Source organism: Impatiens glandulifera, chromosome 2 (assembly GCF_907164915.1).
Source record: "Impatiens glandulifera chromosome 2, dImpGla2.1, whole genome shotgun sequence".
NCBI lineage: Eukaryota > Viridiplantae > Streptophyta > Magnoliopsida > Ericales > Balsaminaceae > Impatiens > Impatiens glandulifera.
Window position 1 is genome coordinate 19,689,596 of NC_061863.1, and position 19,430 is coordinate 19,709,025.

General features: G+C 30.8%; 2 protein-coding genes across 3 annotated transcripts; one reads left to right on the plus strand and one right to left on the minus strand.

The window, feature by feature from the left end:
- Positions 1 to 228: 228 nt before the first annotated feature.
- On the minus strand, positions 229 to 702 carry LOC124924467 (bZIP transcription factor 11-like). The gene has a single exon (XM_047464501.1). The coding sequence runs from the start codon at positions 700 to 702 to the stop codon at positions 229 to 231; it is 474 nt and encodes a 157-aa protein (XP_047320457.1).
- A 15,079-nt stretch (positions 703 to 15,781) lies between these two features.
- Positions 15,782 to 17,210, plus strand: LOC124927610 (protein NONRESPONDING TO OXYLIPINS 2, mitochondrial). Of its 2 annotated transcripts, none has more exons than XM_047468058.1 (3): positions 15,782 to 16,064; positions 16,137 to 16,255; positions 16,869 to 17,210. In XM_047468058.1, the coding sequence occupies exons 1-3, from the start codon at positions 15,907 to 15,909 to the stop codon at positions 16,886 to 16,888; spliced, it is 297 nt and encodes a 98-aa protein (XP_047324014.1). In that variant the 5' UTR covers positions 15,782 to 15,906; the 3' UTR covers positions 16,889 to 17,210. The 2 variants fall into 2 exon arrangements, with proteins under 2 accessions (XP_047324014.1, XP_047324013.1); XM_047468057.1 differs by lacking the exon at positions 16,869 to 17,210 and adding an exon at positions 16,416 to 16,717 and having other exon boundaries at positions 15,783 to 16,064.
- The last annotated feature ends 2,220 nt before the right edge of the window (positions 17,211 to 19,430 follow it).

The following is a 19,430-nucleotide window of genomic DNA, read 5'->3' on the forward strand; positions in this document are numbered from 1 at the left end:
GACTTTTGGGTAATTATAATTTCCTAAATTCAAGAAAAATTATAATATATTTTTTCATGAAAGTCTTAATCTAATATTATTTGTAAGCATTTCAAGATGAGTTAATGCTAAATGAAGGAAACACATTATTAACTTTATTGGCTGAAAAAAAAACTACATACATGCACTAATTTTTGAAACCCATATTAGTTAGTCCAATTTGCAACAACTCCTAATTTATAATTGAGCCTACATATCTCCAGCTGGGGCCATGATTGATTGTTGTTGGTTGATAGACAGGTAATCCCATGACCATGAGTTGCTAATGAAACCATCTCTAGACTGGGCTGCAGAGTAGTATTGCTCCTTGTTTACACCAAAACAGTCACTGCCAGCATCATTTACTAAACTAACTATATCATTCAGATACTCCAATCTATGTGTAAGCTCAGCTATCTGAGCTCTCAATATTGAGTTCTCAGTTTCAACATTCATATAGTTTTGGGTAGTAAAGTGAATGGCTGGAATCATCTGGTTGTTCTCTTTCTTGAGTTTCAAAAGCTGAGCCGTCAGATCATCAAGATAGTTCTGTTTCCTCATTCTTGATCGCCTGGCAGATTCACGATTCGATACCATTCTTTTCTTCTTCCTCTGCTGTTTCTGAAGTTCTGAATCAGAGTTGTTAAGCATAGATGAACAAATCCCACTTAAGGAAGAAGCCATCATTATTAAAACAAACAAAAACACACTAACAGGATTACAGTTATATTAGTTATATATCACTAATGATAATATTGAGAGGAGGAAATAATCATGAAATGCAGTAGAACCAGTAGAGGAAAACAACTGAGAATGATTGAACAAGATGGGTTTTGCGTCTGTATATGGAATTTATCATAAACAATAAGTATAACCCAGAGAGAAATAATTCAGTTAGTAGTATTGATGATGAAGAAGACATGATAAATTATTTCAAACATTAGAACCAAGAGGAGGAAGTTAAGAAGCATCAATAATCAAAGAGATGAGATGAGATGATGAAACTTTGATGGGTGGTGTTTATAAGGAAAATTGAGTGAAAGAAAAAGTAAGTTAAAATGGGAAGAATTGCAGAGGATGGAGTAGGCAAAGAGTGAAGTGGACAAAATAAAGGAGTTTGGAATGTACTGTCTCTAGAGAAAAAAAGTTGCAGTTGAGAGATGGCATTTGAATGGGACATGTAGGGTTGGCCGAACATCCACCCACATAAAAACAGAGAAAAAAAAACAAAAAAACATCCACATCCAGCTGTTGAGCAACAACAAACCATCATTCAAGGATTTACTTCGGGCTGGTAAAAAACAGTTTCATGATTACTCATTTTAATAAAAAAATGAAAAATTTAACAAATATTAAGGAAAATAAGTCCACGAATTAACGTGGCATGACAAGTGGGTAAGAGAGAGAAATTTTCCAAATGTCCCGAAACGGTAATTTCAAGTCCCGAAACGGCCATTCGGGGGAAAAAAATTCTTCCCGAAATGACCGTTTCGAGACTCGAAATTACCGTTTCGGGACCCGAAATAAGTAGTTTTAGGACCCGAAATGAGTGGTTTCGGGACCCGAAATGAGCGGTTTCGGGACGTGAGGACACCTGAAAAGCCACGTCGGATTCGTGGACCTACTTTCTTTGAATCTTTCGTTGAGTTTATCAATTCTTCTTTAATAATAAGTATAATAAAAATGTTTCATGGTTTTATTTGATCGATTTATTTAGCTAGATGCAAATGGTTACCGGTTTGATATTTTCGCTTTAATCTTTTCCGTTATAAATTTGATCGGTTTAATTGATTTTTTTACGAATTTGTTAAAATATATATATATATATTATCATGTTAACGAATAAATAACAATATTATAAATATTTAATTTATTAAAAATTATAAAAAAAAAAATTATATTATATTTATATTAATAATGCAATGAATAAGATCCATTTAATTAAAAAAATAATTATTCTCCAAAACATAAATGTATTATAATAAAGATGTTTATTATTTGTTGTATATCAAAATAAGGGATAGTTAATAATTTTGAAATAAGTATATCTAATATTAATAATAGGTAATATTTTTGATTTGTTTATTATTAAAATTTTATTGAGTTAGGTTACTCTCTCATTAATTTTATTTTAAATATGTTATGATTTAATAGTTATAATAAATCATTTATGAGTTTAAAATTCGATTCACATTTCTCGTCTTATTTAAACCTTATTTTTATATTATTTGATCGATTAGAGTGATCTTAACTGTGTTAAACCGATAAAAAATAAACCGTGATAAATTCAGCTTGATTAGTTCAATTAGATATTCGGTTTGGTTTTAACAGTTGGATTAAATTTAAACCCTTGAATAAGCAAAATTCTTAAACTTTTGTCCATGAAATTTGAGTTTTTCTTAAAGACTCTTCACAAACTATCAATTGGTCTCATCATGAGTATGATAGTGTTTCAAGAAGAAGGCAATTTTAGTAGGGGACTGTTTTAATTATATCTATTTTCAAGGGTACAAAAGGTTATCGTCGTCAAAGGAAAATTGTCACTTTTGTGTTCCATGGGGAAAAGACAAAATTGAAATTTGACCTTTTGTATGGTGTAGTAGTAGCAGTGGTGGAGAAGTACTATTTACAATTACAGTAGGCCTACAATATTGCTACACAGACTTAATTAGTGTTATTATATATTATGATTGTTTGATAACGATTTATCAAGTTTTCATCAATATATAATAGTTATCATTATAATTTATTATGTACAAATTTGCAGTGAAGATATGAAGTCACAACTATTTGGCTAGTGCGGGTCATGTCGGACCAAATGAGAATAACTCCCCTTAGCTTTTTCTTCAACACTTAAAACTCCTTTTTCCAATCTCTATTGCGGCCATTAACCAAGATGCTATTGTGATAGAATAATAGTTTGTCTAGAGAGTCTTCAACTAAATTATGTAAAGTGTTTAAGATAATCAAAAAGAATCTATATATATATAATGATGCTTAATTTTTAAAGTGTTCGGATTGCCGGGTCGAGAGCTGTGGTTAATTTGGATACTTGGGTCGGATTGTGGGTTTACCCGTTTTTAAATTTAAAACGGTTAAAAATAAAATTAAAAATGCTAGAGGTATGTTTCGAACTTGCAACCTAACAAAACAAGTACAACTCTTTAACCAACTAGGCTACAAAGACTTTATATTTTAAATTCAACACCAAATTTGATAAACGCGGGACGTTTTAACACTAATATAAGTTCAACTTTTTAACTAACTAATCTATATATATATAATGATGCTTAATTTTTAAAGTGTCCGGATTGCCGGGTCGAGAGCTGTGGTTAATTTGGATACTTGGATCGGATTGTGGGTTTACCCGTTTTTAAATTTAAAACGGTTAAAAATAAAATTAAAAATGCTAGAGGTATGTTTCGAACTTGCAACCTAACAAAACAAGTACAACTCTTTAACCAACTAGGCTACAAAGACTTTATATTTTAAATTCAACACCAAATTTGATAAACGCGGGACGTTTTAACATTAATATAAGTTCAACTTTTTAACTAACTAATATATAATAATGTTGAGTAAATGGATACTTGGGTCGGATTATGTGTTGACCCACCCATAAATTTAAAACGGATAAAAATAAAATTAAAAATGTTATCCGTAATTTTTTTCACGGTTTTTTGTATTATTACTCGTGCAAATGCACGGACTAAATGCTAGTTAACTTTAAACGACTTGATTATAAGCTGTTTCGAGTGAAAAATGTTCAATACCATAAAACACACCCTTTTTTCAGGTTGAACGACCTATTAAATAATTTTTACATCTAACTGAAAAATAGATAAAATTAAAATCAATTAATCCATTAACTCTAATTAATATTAATTAAGCAATAAATTAATAAAACACTTCAAAAACAAGCTACAATTAATACTAATATATATATATATATATATATATATATATATAATGATGCTTAATTTTTAAAGTGTCCGGATTGCCGGGTCGAGAGCTATGGTTAATTTGGATATATGTGAGAGTAAATAGATACTTGAGTTGGATTGTGGGTTGACCCGCCCATAAACTTAAAACGGTTAAAAATAAAATTAAAAATGTTATAAGTATGGTTCGAATTTGCAACTTAACAAAACAAGTACAACCTTTTAACCAACTAGGCTAATAACACTTTATATTTTAAATTCTATCCAAAATTTGATAAACGCGTGACATTTTAACAATATAAGTTCAACTTTTTAACTAACTAATCTATATATATATAATGATGCTTAATTTTTAAAGTGTCCGGATTGCCGGGTCGAGAGCTGTGGTTAATTTGGATATATGTGAGAGTAAATAGATACTTGTGTCGGATTGTGGGTTGACCCGCCCATAAAAATTTTACCGTAATATTTTTTTCACGGTTTTTTATATTATTACTCGTGCAAATGCACGGGATACATGCTAGTAATAATAATAATAACAACGTGTTTTGGAGTAAGTCTTACCCTCATTTTATTCTTACATTCATTCCCTTAAATTGAAATTACCTAAGTTTTAGTTTATTTTGTTAGCATCAAGAACTCTCTATCATATTTCTTAATTTCTTAAAAGCTTTCTTTTGTCATAATATCTACCAATTGTTTATCAGTTGGGTAATGAACTAACTCAATTTATCTCTCTCTTGTCAAATTCTTATAAAATGACATCTCACGTGAATGTGTTTACTTGTACCATGTAATACTGCATCATTGGACTATTTAATAGTTGTCACATTGTAAAAAAAAGAGTAACACATTCTTTGAGTAAATAGTTAATAGCTTTCATAATCTTCTTTATCTATTTACACGTACAACTGGTTGTTGCCATAAATTCAGCATTGGTGATAGATAAAATTATAATAGGCTACTTCTTTGAAAACCAAGAAATAGTTGCACTACCCAATATAAAAGACATAAATGAGATGATTTTCTATCATTTACATCCCAGCATAGTCGCTACTAATTATCCCAAAAATTCCTCATTTTCACAACTTTTCTTATATAGTATACCATAACTCATGCATAGTTCATTTAATATATCTACACAAGGCCAACAACAAACATAAAATTTAGGCTTATACCTCAAACTACCTATAATTTGTTTGTTGATAGTATAATTGATCATTATACTTCCATCATCTTTAATAATCTTAGTTACTCACACAATAGGATTCTTTACAGAATCACACAAACTCATTCAAAAATTTAGCAACATATTTCCTATTAAACCCTTTTTGAATGAAGTATGACTTCGATATGGCTTAACTAGACTCTTTGGGGATGACTTTAGGCCATATAGAGTCTTTTGCAACTTATATACATTATGTTCCTTGAGTTTTTTCTAAAATCCTTTGCCGCGTGATTACACATACACATCTTTCAAGATCTCATCATGAAGGAAATCACTCTTGAGATCAAATTGATATATGTTCCAATCTCACTTAAACACAGGTTATCATCATTCTAATGATGTCTCATCTAGCCACAGTTGTAAATACTTCTTTGTAATCAAGTACGTATTTTTAAGCATATCCCTTCACCATTCAAATGGGATCCTCTGCTTTCATATGACTGTGTTTCCCTAATAAAAAAACAGAAATTTTTTATTTATTACGTTATTGCCCCTGTGAGAGGAAACATAGGAGCACGGCCAAATGGGAGCAGAGATCTGCCCTTTCACCATTAGTCTTGCCTTGTACTTATTAATTTATAGCGTTTAGTACGTAGTTGTATTTATATAAGGTATAAGTTGTATTGAAATATAAATTGTAACGAAGTATATAAATAGTATAGGATAGTATTAATTGTATATGTTATTGATGAATGGTATGAATAATAAGAAATGATATAAATTGTATATAGTTTATAATTATGTAATATATATAGTATAAAATGTAGAATTCGTTGTTTAAATATAAATTTAAAATTATTATTATTATTATTATTTTCTATATTTAATTACTTATATTATAAATAATATTGTTTATTATTATAAATTATTACACTGTTATTATTTTATAATTAATATAATTTTAAATAAAATATTAAAAATAATTATAATATATACTGTAAATTATATTTATTTAATTTAAATATTATTAATAATTGTAATAAAATAAATTAATACATAAAATAAACAATATTATTTATAATATAAGTAAATATAGAAAATAATAATTAATAAAATTATCGTTATAAAAAAAATTAATTAAAATATTGAACTATTTAAAAAAAATATATATTAAAAATGATTATAAATAATAATAATATTAAAACTAAATAAAATATGTTTATTATATTATATAATAATAAGTTATATATAATATTAATAAATTATATAACAAAAATTAAAAATTAAGTGATATAAGAATAGTATTGTTACTAGGGGACTAGTTACTATTTTATATTAAATATCAAGTATAAAATATATAGGAGTATAAATTTATACTAATAGTAAAAATATAATACACACCGTAATATAAAATACTATTAGTATAGTTTATACTATATCGATAGTGTTATACCTCTTTGTACCACAAACCAAACACTATCTGAGTTTCTTCTTAAACACCCACCTTACACCAAAATTCATTTTTCCTCATTTGAAAGTTTAACCAATTTACAAGTCTTATTCTTCTCGATTCATTACTTCCTTCCAAACACTATCTGAGTTTCTTCTTAAACACCCACCTTACACCAAAATTCATTTTTCCTCATTTGAAAGTTTAACCAATTTACAAGTCTTATTCTTCTCTATTCATTACTTCCTTCCAATGATTATTTCTAAGACTTTTTCGAATCAAACTAGATAATGTGTGGCAAAGAGTATTATATTTTCTTCATCTTCTTCATTATCGGGAGTGTCTCCAATATCATAAACTTTTTGCCATATTAGTATTCTTCTTATTCTTATTGATATATTGGTATTAGATGAATTTTGGGATATCAGGAGATGAAGTATTCCTTAATAACAATAATAAATAATTGCATAAACGAAATAAATGAACTAATGAAAACAAACACAAGATTTATAGTGGTTCGACCAAAATAGACATACATCCACTTTCGAAGCACATGAGACTTTACTTTACTATCAAGATTGTTACAAGATTATTACAACTCATAAGGAAGCGGCTTGACTTTTTAAGGTGTCTGATTACACTTTTAAATAACCTCAATTAGGTCAACACTAATATTTTATATATAATTCACGAATAGTTACCATATTTTACTAGTTGACTTATCATAATAAAATATCTATTTTTTTTTGTGTGTTAATCTTATTTGTATTATCAAAATTATACACCAAAATATATAATTTTATTTTATGAATATACTATTTCCTTATACCAAGATTATATAACATAAATATACCATAATTATAATATTATAAATTCATTCTCAACCCTAAATTTGTGTCAAATTAAATTGGACTTTCATTAATATATGTGTAGTAACTATTGGACTAGCCATTGAAGTTACTGCCTTACTGGACATCAGATACACTAAGAAAAACGTCCATTGGACTTGTGAAAGCAATTTCCTAATTTTTAACTTCTTCGAAGATATTATGAGTTTCTTTCAATGATTCATCATGACTATCACTATCTTGCTCCATTAAGTCTTCTCTCCATTTCAAATTTCGACTTGTTTGAGAGAAATTGGTGTTCTAGTCCCAAATTCATTTCTTTTCAAATACAACATCCCAACTTAATACAATCTTTTTGGAGACAAGACTGTATAATTGATATGCTTTTGATTCAGTACTTACATTAAAGAAGATACAACATTGACTTTTTTTCATCTAGTTTTACTCTTTCCTATCTAAAACATGCATATAACCAAGATATTCAAATATTTTGAAGTGACTTATCCAAGGGATACTATTTCTCCATTCTTCTTGAGGTTTCTTTCCATTCTTCTTGAGGTTGGTAGGTTGTAGTCAGATTTCTTTTAATGCCATTCATTTCACATAACTCATTGAAAACGCTTGAGGTAAATTCTCTTCCTCTATCTATTCTTAGACTAGTTAAGGACTTGCCACACACTTTCTCAACAAGAAGTTTAAATGCCTTGAATTTGTCAAAATGTTTAGCCTTTTCTAATAACATATATTCCCAAGATTTTCTGCTAAAATCTTTAAGGGTGTGTTTGATGATGGAGAATTGGAATTGGAATTGGCATTGGAATTCTAATTCCAATTCCATGAGAATTGGCATTAAATTACAATTCAATTCCTATGTTTGGAAAAATGATAGAATTGTAATTCAATAATTCCAATTCCTATGTTTGGGAAAATGATAGAATTGTAATTCAATTCTAATTTCTATGTTTGTAAAATAAAATATCGGTTCAAAATGTTAACTTTTAAAATATGTTTTGACGTTTTGGCACGTTTAATACGTTTTTGACATTTTTTTCACATTTTCACACGTTTTTCACACGTTTTAACAGGTTTTTCACATTTTCACACATTTTTCACGTTTTTCACACGTTTTTCACGTTTTTCACACGTTTTTCACGTTTTCACGTTTTTCACGTTTTTCACATGTTTTTCACGCTTTCACACGTTTTTCACATTTTCACACGTTTTTTACACGTTTTCACACGTTTTCACGTTTTTTACACGTTTTAATACGTTTTCACGTTTTTCACACATTACAACACGTTTTTCACGTTTTTCACACGTTTTTCACGTTTTTCACACGTTTTAACACGTTTTTCACGTTTTCAAACGTTTTCAAATTTTTTACACGTTTTAACATGTTTTTCAAACGTTTTTCACGTTTTCCACACATTTTCACACGTTTTTCACACGTTTTTCACGTTTTCACGTTTTTCACACGTTTTAACACGTTTTTCATGTTTTTCACGTGTTAAACATGTTAAAACGTGTTAAACGTGTTAAATGTGTTAAAAATGTGTCAAACGTGTCAAAAACGTAAAAAAACATGTGAAACATGTCAGCGTGTTAAAAACGTTTTAAACGTGTTAAAAACATGAAAACGTGTCAAAAACGTGTTAAACGTTCCAAACATGTTAAAAACGTGTTAAACATGCCAAAACGTGAAAAACATGTTAAACGTGTCAAAAATGTGGTAAACGTGTCAAAAACGTAAAAAAACTGTTATATGTGTTAAAAACGTGAAAACATGTTAAACGTGTCAAAAACGTAAAAAAATGTGTTAAATGTGTCAAAAACGTGAAAACGTGTTAAACGTGTCAAAAACGTGTTAAACATGTGAAAAACTTGTTAAACGTGCCAAAACGTGTTAAACGTGTCAAAAATGTGGTAAACGTGTCAAAAACGTAAAAAAATGTGTTAAATGTGTCAAAAACGTGTTAAATATGTGAAAAACTTGTTAAACGTGCCAAAAACGTGAAAAACGTGTAAAACGTGTCAAAAATGTGGTAAACGTGTCAAAAACGTAAAAAAACGTGTTAAATGTGTCAAAAACGTGAAAACGCGTTAAACATGTCAAAAACGTAAAAAAACGGGTTACATGTGTCAAAAATGTGAAAACGTGTTAAACGCGTCAAAAACGTGTTAAATATGTGAAAAACTTGTTAAACGTGCCAAAACGTGCAAAATGTGCTAAAACATAAAAAACGTGCCAAACGTGTCAAAAACGTGTTCAACGTGTCAAAAACGTGTTAAACGTGTCAAAAACGTGTTAAACGTGTCAAAGACGTGAAAAACGTGTTAAATGTGTCAAAAATGTGTTAAACATGTCAAGGACGTGAAAAACATGTTAAATGTGTCAAAACGTGTTAAACGTGCCAAAAACGTGTTAAAAACGTGAAAATCATGTTAAACGTGTCAAAAACGTGTTAGACATGTTAAGAACGTGAAAAACATGTTAAATGTGTCAAAAACGTGTTAAACGTGCCAAAAATGTATTAAACGTGCCAAAAACGTGTTAAACGTGCCAAAATATGAAAATATGTTAAACGTGTAAAAAACGTGTTAAAAACGTGTAAAACGTGTTTAATGTGTGAAAACGTGTTAAATATGTCAAAAACATGAAAAACATGTTAATTTGGAATTACAATTCCGACCTAAAAAGATAGGAATGGAGAACTATCAAATTACACTATATTGAATTCCATTGGAATTCTAATTCCAATTCCAATTCTTAATATTAAAGTGTCTAACAAACATAAGAATTGGAATTGGACCATTCAATTCCAATTCCAATGCCAATTCCAGGGCTATCAAACACACCCTAATAAAAGTTAATAGATAAATCTTGCCACTAACTCAAGATGGAGAAATAGGGTTATGCACATCTATGAACAAGTTGATGTCTTCTAGTGACTTTCTAGTTATTCTTCTTTGCTTGTTATTGTTTTAGTTGTTTTCTTGACATAGTGGGAGCTTATTATTTCAAGTGAGCTAATAAAATGTAAGCCTTCAACCATTATGTGAGACTACATAATTTGAAGACTCTTATAGCTTAAGTGTCCAAACCTGTAATGCCATAAGTGAGATGCTTCTTCTGTCTTTGTCCACTTTCTTTTCTCATTCAGTCATCATAGTGGAAGTTAGTGTGAACATCTTGTTTGGTCTCATTTTAGTAGTCACGATGAGGTCCCTTTGAGGGTGATAGAGTTTGCATTCTCTTCTTTCAATCAAAGTGTTCAACCCTTTTTCTTGTAGTTGTCCGATACTTAGTAAATTACTTCTCAAGTTAGGCACATAGCACACACCAGAAATTGTTTGTTAGCAACCTCCAATTTAAGTTGCATATTACCTTTGCCATTCACATTCATTCTAGTATTGTTTCACAATTTAACAATATAATTATACTTATAATATATTTCAGAGAAGTAAGATAAATTACATGTCATATGATTGGAATAGTTAGAATCCATGTACCAAGTTCTATTTTCACATTTTGTGGAGGGTTCTTCATAAGCCATCAAACACATTTCTTCTTTTTCCTCAGCAAAATTTTCACATTTTTCCTAGTGACTGTGATAACTCACTATTCAGCTATATCATAGACTCTCCTTCGACATCTTCTTCGGTTGAATAGAGGTAACTTTCTCTTCTAGTATGTGTCGAAACTCTTAAAACTTGATTTTCTACTTTTTATATTTTTCTAAACTTTTCATCAATCTTCATCTCTAGAATGTCTCTTGCCTCTTCAATACACAACCACATGAGTGAACTTGTAAGTCAAAATTATGAGTATTGTTTCGACCATTGTGGTATCCTACAAGTCTCCCCATTACTTCGTATATGATTTGCTACATTCGTAACTCCTACGAAGTTGTCTTTATGGTTTCTCCATCCTTCGTCTCAAAGATTTTGAACTCTCTTCTCAAGGTATTTAGTGTGAATTGTTTCACCATTTCGTTCCCTCCAAATTTACTCTTTAGAGATTCACATATAATCCTCAATGTTCTTCTATCAAGAATTTGTTCGAACATCACAAATCGATCACATTATATATATATATATATATAGGTACTTCTTTACCTTATTTATAGTCCTTCATCTTCAATTACTCAATCTAAGATTGGAGTGAGATCTTTTTCATTTGGTGGCTAATGAATTCTAGTTTCCACTAAACCCCATAACTCTTTATATCTCAATAAGTTTTTCACCAACTCACTAATTAAATGGTCGGAGTGAATGCAATTGAAATGAGGAATCATTGATTGCCTTAAATCACTCTTATTTCTCTCGTGTCTCTCTCACAATTTTCCTCGCACTTCACTCGTTTTTATGCACGAGCTCTCGACTTTACATCACACTTCACATGTGTTTCACTCTGAAGCCCCAACTTATATTCTCACACTTCAATCGTGTTTCATTCTCAATATCACAACTTGTATTCTCACACTTCACTTGTGTTACTCTGGAGGACCTTTTCGCTCTAATACCAAATGAAGTAAAGAAGTTCACAACTAAAAACCACATACTTTATTCATGTTATATGGGAAATTTTGAAGAAATGATTCTAAAAATAGCCTTAAAATGCGCGGGTTAAATTGCGTAAATGACCGTTTTAAATTATTCTAACGAAATTACCCCCTCCGCATAACGCGAAGGGCAGGATCGTCACGCGAAGATAAAACCTGTGAAATGTCCAAAATATTTTCGCAGAATCATCACGCGTAGGACAGGATCGTCACGCGTAGGGCAGGATCGTCACGCGAAGGTCAGGATCGTCACGCGAAGGACAGGATCGTATCACGAAGGGCACAATCGTCACACGAAGGGCATGGTCATTCTGAATTTTTCACATATTTTTTTTTCGCGAGACGATCCTGCCCTTCGCATTACGCGACGGGATGATTTTGTCGGAATATATTTTTGAAGTGGTCATTTCCACAATTAAATTTAAGGGCCTTTTTAAGGTCATATTGTCAAATTTCCCATGATAAGAGGTATTAAATAACATTTACATCTAACTGAAAAACAGATAAAATATAATCAACTAAGTCACTTCCAACGGGATTTGGGCAATTCAAATTTGAATTTGAATTGGGATTTGGGCAATTCAAATTTGAATTTGAATTGGGAATTGACATGTCTTAGAGCATTTGTTGAAGAACAAGTCAAAGAGTGTCACCTCTTGGATTCACGGTCGTGCAACCGGTAGAGCGCTCGGTCGGGCACCAATCATTTTTTTTTTCAAATTTACCCATTTATTCCAAAACTTTAAAAAATAAAACATATTAATTATGAAATCAATCATTTCAAACATCATTTATAACTAACTCCTATCAACCAGTTTAAAAAACACCAGACTTAGGTCTTATTCCCCAAAACTTATTTATAATTTTTTTTTTTTTTTTTTTGTAAGAATCCAAGTTTTTTTTTAAATGACTTAGCGTCATTTCATTAAAAATTCCCAAAACGAGAAAAAACCACGAATTTAAGATATCATTCTAGACAGGCCTAGAATGATTTTGAAGTCGTAACATTCTGAATAAAAGCTAAAAAAGCTAAAAACGTAAATGAATTATCTAATTACAAATCTTTCAATTCTAGTGAGTTCAAAAAAAAATAAATTTCAGTTCCTACAGATATTTCAGTTCTGTTCCGTGCTTGGAATTCTTCTCACGTTCCCGCGAGGGCGTTGTAATTCGATACAATATCTTTCCATAACTCTTTAACACTCCTACGAGTTCTGCCATATACCCTTGCATTCCGTTCTTGCTAAATGTTATACACCACTGCTCCTAAGCCGTACTTGAACACGCTTGTTATAAATCTATTTCCCTTGGCTTTGAGTAGTGTCGTTTCTTTGATTTCATTACATTTGCTCGGGAAACTGATCAGCTCCAGACTTTTATAGAATCTATCTCAAAACTCCGAAGCAATACAACAGCTCCCGAATAGGTGATCTATGGTTTCTTCATTTCCTCTGCATAGAAGACAACTCGCGTCAGGATGCTCATATACTTGCTAATACGATCACGAGTGTTAAGTCTTTCCCAGAAGGCAAGTCATATGATGAACTAGTGTCGAGGGATAATTTTCGTTGACCATACAAGAGGAGTCCATTCTACTTTCTACGCTTTTTCCCGGGTTACCTCCCATATTTTCTTCGATACCAGTTTCCCATTGTCCTCAGTTTTTCATTCATGAATATTCGGTATGTCGTGTAGTTGTATGTTACTTATATGATCAAGTATCACATGTTCTTCTAAATTTCTTCTCAGGAGTGAGTCCCAATTTCCATCTTTAATGTCTCTGATTTTCGCTTCTACATAGTCCCTTCTGATACGGGTATTTTGAAACTCCTCATTGTGGATGATAGGTTGGTTTTCGAACCAGGGGTCGTGCCAGAATAAAGTGCCTTTCACATCCCCTAGCCGGATGTCATAAAGATTTGTAATATCGTTTCTTAGTTTAAGAATCATTTTAGAGACCAGCTCATACCTTCATGAATTTTGCAGGTCTAGATGTTAGTTTTGTATTTCATAAACCTCGTATGCACCCATTTGATCCATAGTGACTCTTGATTGCGCTCCAAAGCCCACAGATGCTTGAAGGTGAGAGCTTCGTTCCACTCGATACAATTCTTCAAGTCGACGTCTCCTTCGTCCTTCGGTTTACAGAGAGTGATTCATTTGACTTTCTTTCCTCCTCTTCCGCTACTGCCCCAAATAAAGTTCATCATCAGCGTGTCGAGCTCCTTCATTACCTTCTTCGGAATGACCATCTACTGCGCCCAGTAGCCAACTATGCCCATGACCACGGTTTTGATAAGTTCGATCCTCCCTGCATAAGAAAGTTTTTTCGCTGCCCGGCTAGATATCGTATTTTTTACCTTTTCAATCAGCGACTTGTAGTGTGAGATCTCGATCTGCTTCGCGGTTAACGGAATTCCTAAATACCTTACAGAAAAGTTGTCTTCCTTGATGCCCATGATATTGAAGATGTCCTGCTTTATTTCATCTTTCACGCCTCCACAAAATGTCACACTTTTGTTTTCATTAATAGTTAAACCTGTAACCTCAGAAAAGAACATGAATCCAAGTTGATTCAACACTTAATTAAAAAAAATTATCTATGGTAAAGAAAAGAAACCAAGTTAAAAGTAGTTATTATAAAATTATTTTTTTTAAATTAATTTATAAATTAACGATTTTATTGTTTTCTTTCTTAAAATACATTTTAAAACTTTATTTAATTCTTTTATAGTTTAATCGTAAAATAATTTTTTACCAAAATTAATTAAGTATTTAGAAAAATGTTCTTATGTATAATAATAGCTCAAATTATTTCAATTTAAACTATTGTCACTTTATTTTATTGAAAGTCCGAAATTAATTATTTTTAGAACACAATTGACACATTAATGATTCAAAAAAATAAGCGTTAACTTAATAATTTGTGTAATGAGTTCGTATATTGATTTTGTATAACAATAAGCTCAGAATTTATCAAAATATATTAACTATATAATTGGAGAGTGAAAATGAGTATCATAACACACTTAAAATACTTTAAGTTGAAGTAGTTATTATAAATATAAATACTTAAACTACTTTAAGTTGAAATGGTTATTAAAAATATAAATGTGAGGTTATTCTAACTTTCAACATTAATATATTCATTTTGAAATGCTTTATTTTCAGGCTTTCCTGAATCTCTTTTAAAATTAGACCATTTGGGTTCCAACTGAGGTCTCCCCTATTATGCCTGCTCCCCCTATTTCCTCTCATAGGGAGGGGAGAAAGTCTTTTGAGCCGAACATGAGGGACTCATGTGCCCAACTAAATACATATGAGCTCACTTCAAGCTTCATTGTAAAAGCTCGAGTTAAGCACGAGCCTCGAACTACTCGGTTACTCAACTCTTTTATATCCCATCGTCCACAACCCTCGCCACAATAGTGTTGACTTTGTTGAATATTTAAATATCATCTTTACACCAAATACATTCTTTATAAATTAAGAAATCATTCTACAAAACATTCCACTTTCTTGTTTAGAAATGGTAGGTTTTGAATTAATCAACAACATTTAAAACAAAATCCCGGCCTAGCCAAATTGCGTCACTTATTCTCTTACTCTTTTCCAAATATTATTTATTCAATCATTTCACTTTAAAAACTTGTAAGTATGTTTATTTTAAAAAAATATACATAGAAGTTCCTATTAAATTATAAGTTCAAGTTTAAAATTAACCAAAATAAAACCCAATTGTCCATATCAATATCTAAGACAAATTTAACAGTTAAAATAACTTTTCCAATCTTATGCTTGCGATGGTTTAGGGTTTAAGCCGCGCTCATGTAAAAATTACACCAATTTCACCATCTATTCAATTTGAACTCCATGATCCCGAGCCCCATTCAAGAGATTTAGAAAGAGAGATTGCAAGATGTCTTCCTCTGCCTGCAGATCTGCTTTAATGGCCGCCTCAAGGTCTCTGGCGCCGCGATTGAGGCCTTTACTATCCAAAACACAGTCTCCAAAATCCGCAACTTCCGCTCTACCTTCTTCCTCCAATAATAAATCATTCGCCTTTTCTGCTTCAAGGTAAACTACTTGCCTTCATATTCATTTTCACAGGTGCATATCTTAACATTACTTATGTCACTTCACTTTCAGGATTGTTTCCGCGCTGGGGATCGCTGAATCTATGATGCCACTTCATAGTGCTGTTGCATCCGCTAGGTTGAGATCCAATATTGGCGCTGACTCCTCCTGCTGGAGCTTGCTATCACAAGGTATTATTAAACTTTTTCGTTTTCTGTTTACATGAGTATTTAGAATCTTTGTTTGAACTGAATAGAAGTTCTAGATAGGTTGAGATTTGGAAAGCTAAGAAATTGAATTCTACCCACATGAACTAAGCAACTAATTAAGTTATTCTGCTTGCTGGTATAGGAGTTTCCATACCATTGTGACAAGATTGCTGGGATCTGTGAAGAATAATTACTACTTCAATTTCCTGGCAGCTTCTGTGTGACCTTGTTTTTTCATGTAATTTGATGGTATTTGTCATTAGTTGGATTTTTTTCAAATAATCTTGGTAATTTCTCTTTTCAAGATTTTCAATTTGTAATGTTATTGCTTGCTAATTGCTTAATAAGTTATTCCTTGTCACAAAGATGAAAATACCCACTAATTATATGATCATATCTAACACTTCTTTTATGACATATGGGAAGTTAATGTTTTTGTTGGTTTGATCTTTTTGTTCATTATGATCATACTTAATTCAAATTACTGTCATTTTTGTAATATTTGTGATTTAGATTTTGTTCTTGAGATGTTGGCACACAAAAGTTTATCCTGCTGTTAATTCAATTTGTTATTGGGTATGTGGTTGATGGATAGATTTTGCTGTTCCTCGGTGACAGGAGCCGAAGTTGGTGATGTTACATGAACCTAAATTGGTTGTATGTGAGTTGTCTCTTCTATTTTATTGACTATTTGCTTGTTCCATTGATAGCTAGCCTCCATCTTCCAATTTGAACCAAATTCTTTGTAACTTCATTCAAATGCCAGTTTTGTTCTTTTGCTACCTGGTTGAAAATCTCTGCATAATTGACAAGGGATAACACTTGCGTCACAAAGTGAGTGTCTTTCAGTGAACAGTAGTTACAACCTGTTTCTGTATAACTTTTTCTTTAAGGGGAGAACCTAATTGCAGTATTCAGTGGTCAGTGTTGATTTGAATTAGACTTATAAATGCAAATTCTGATTAAATAGTTCATTGCATTCAAAGACTCTCAAACTATCCATCACAAAATAAATAGTTCAGTTAAATTTTGTTTAATGTAGTCAGTAGATATTTGATTCACACAAATTTTGATGTTATAATACCATAACATTTAGATAAATTCCTTCTACATAGAGTATTTATTTCAACATTTTCATGAGGCAAAATCAGAGAAACATTATAGTTGAAGTTATTAGAGACATGGATAATTTGTAACATTTAACAAATATCTGAATTCAATGTTCTAACATACTATTGACAAACATCATAGTCAATCAACATGAGTTAAAACAATATAATTATAAAACTATTGACTACATGAGTTAAAACAATATAATTATAAAACTATTAAATATTTGAACAGGATTGTAACGGCGTAATTAGAGAGTTAGGTCAAGCGTTGTCAAATGAGTAACACTAACCTTTAACAAATATATGAATTTAATGTTCTAACATACCAGTGACAAACATCACGATCAATCAACATGAGTTACAATATAATGATAAAACTATCAAATATTTGAACAAAGAGTTAGGTTAAGCGTTGTCAAATGAATCACACTAACATTTAACAAATATATGAATTCAATGTTCTAACATACCAATGACAAAGATCACAATCAATCAACATGAGTTAAAACAATATAATGATAAAACTATCAAATATTTGAACACGATTGTAACGGCGTAATTAGATAGTTAGGTCAAACGAGTCACGCTAATATTTAACAAATATTTGAATTCAATGTTCTAACATACCAGTGACAAAACATAAGTTAACATTTGAACACGATTGTAACGGCGTAATAATAAGAGAGTTAGGTGAAGCGTTGTCAAATGAGTCACACTAACATTTAACAAATATATGAATTCAATGTTCTAACATACCAGTGACAAACATTACAAGCAATCAACATGAGTTAAAACAATAGAATAGAATGATAAAACTATTAAAGGTTTGAACACGATTGTAACGGCGTAATCAAAGAGTTAGGCCAAGCGTTGTCAAATGAGTCACACTAACATTTAACAAATATATGAATTCAATGTTCTAATATATCAGTGACAAATCAAAAACAATCAACCTGAGTTAAAACAATATAATGATAAAACTATCAAACGTTTGAACACGATTGTAATGGCGTAATCAGATAGTTAGGTTAAGCATGGTCAAACAAGTCACGCTAACATTTAACAAATATCTGAATTCAATGTTTAAACATACCAGTGACAAACATCACAATTAATCAACATGAGTTAAAACAATATAATGATAAAAACTATTAAAGGTTTGAACACGATTATAACGTGTAATCAGATAGTTAGGTCAAGCATTGTGAAATGAGTCACGCAATAAACCAAACAAACAATAAAAAATGTCATGGATATCAAATTTTTAACTAAAAAAGATAACCCTGTGCACTACATATCAGATCTGGAAATGATTAGCCCTAAACTATGGTCAAAATTTGGCTCTGACAAACTAAGAGAAAGGACTTTGCCAAAGGCCTTGTTCTCTTTAGGTTTTTTAAAAAATTTATCCAAAATTAATTTTCCAATCAATCAATTCTCAACAATCACATCACTCATTTCATTAACCAAAATACTAAAATAGTCTTTATTTTAAATTATTATTTTTTATTTTATTCATATATATCAATATCTTTTAAGTCTTTTTACCAAAAATAATCATCACAACCTCAAAATCATCACCAATCATTATTTTTTTTCCCTATCTAGGTTTTTTCAAAAACCCCAATCCGAACAAGGCCTAAGTCCACAAAACAATAACAGACAAACTATAGGAAAATTATAGTCTTCTTATGCAAGGATGAGAAATGATTTGGACAACGAAAGTAAGACTACTAATCCGAAGTGGTCTGTCACATTTATAGAAGAGAGAAAAAAATTAATTTTTTATTGTTTTAAAAAATATAGTCATGTGTAGGAGAGAGAAAAAAATTTATTTTTTGGGAAAATATCTATGTTCGGGAGTGTTTTTGTCTCGAACATGGTTCGAAAGTTTTTTTGTCCTGAAGAGAAAAAATTATAGGGAAAATGGACAACTTCAGAAGATTTTTTTTTAATTTCTCTCTCATCCACAAGTGGTAGGCCATGTCAGATTTGTGTCATTGCTTTTGCTCTGAACTTCGTTGCCCTTATCATGACTATACAAA

Excerpts from the sequence above, each read along its gene's own strand:
- LOC124924467 (XM_047464501.1), bottom strand. The coding sequence starts at position 702 with ATGGCTTCTTCCTTAAGTGGGATTTGTTCATCTATGCTTAACAACTCT.
- LOC124927610 (XM_047468058.1), top strand. The coding sequence starts at position 15,907 with ATGTCTTCCTCTGCCTGCAGATCTGCTTTAATGGCCGCCTCAAGGTCT. Across the intron at positions 16,065-16,136 it reads TTCGCCTTTTCTGCTTCAAG|GATTGTTTCCGCGCTGGGGA; the intron begins GTAAACTACTTG and ends CTTCACTTTCAG. Across the intron at positions 16,256-16,868 it reads CTGGAGCTTGCTATCACAAG|ATTTTGCTGTTCCTCGGTGA; the intron begins GTATTATTAAAC and ends GTTGATGGATAG.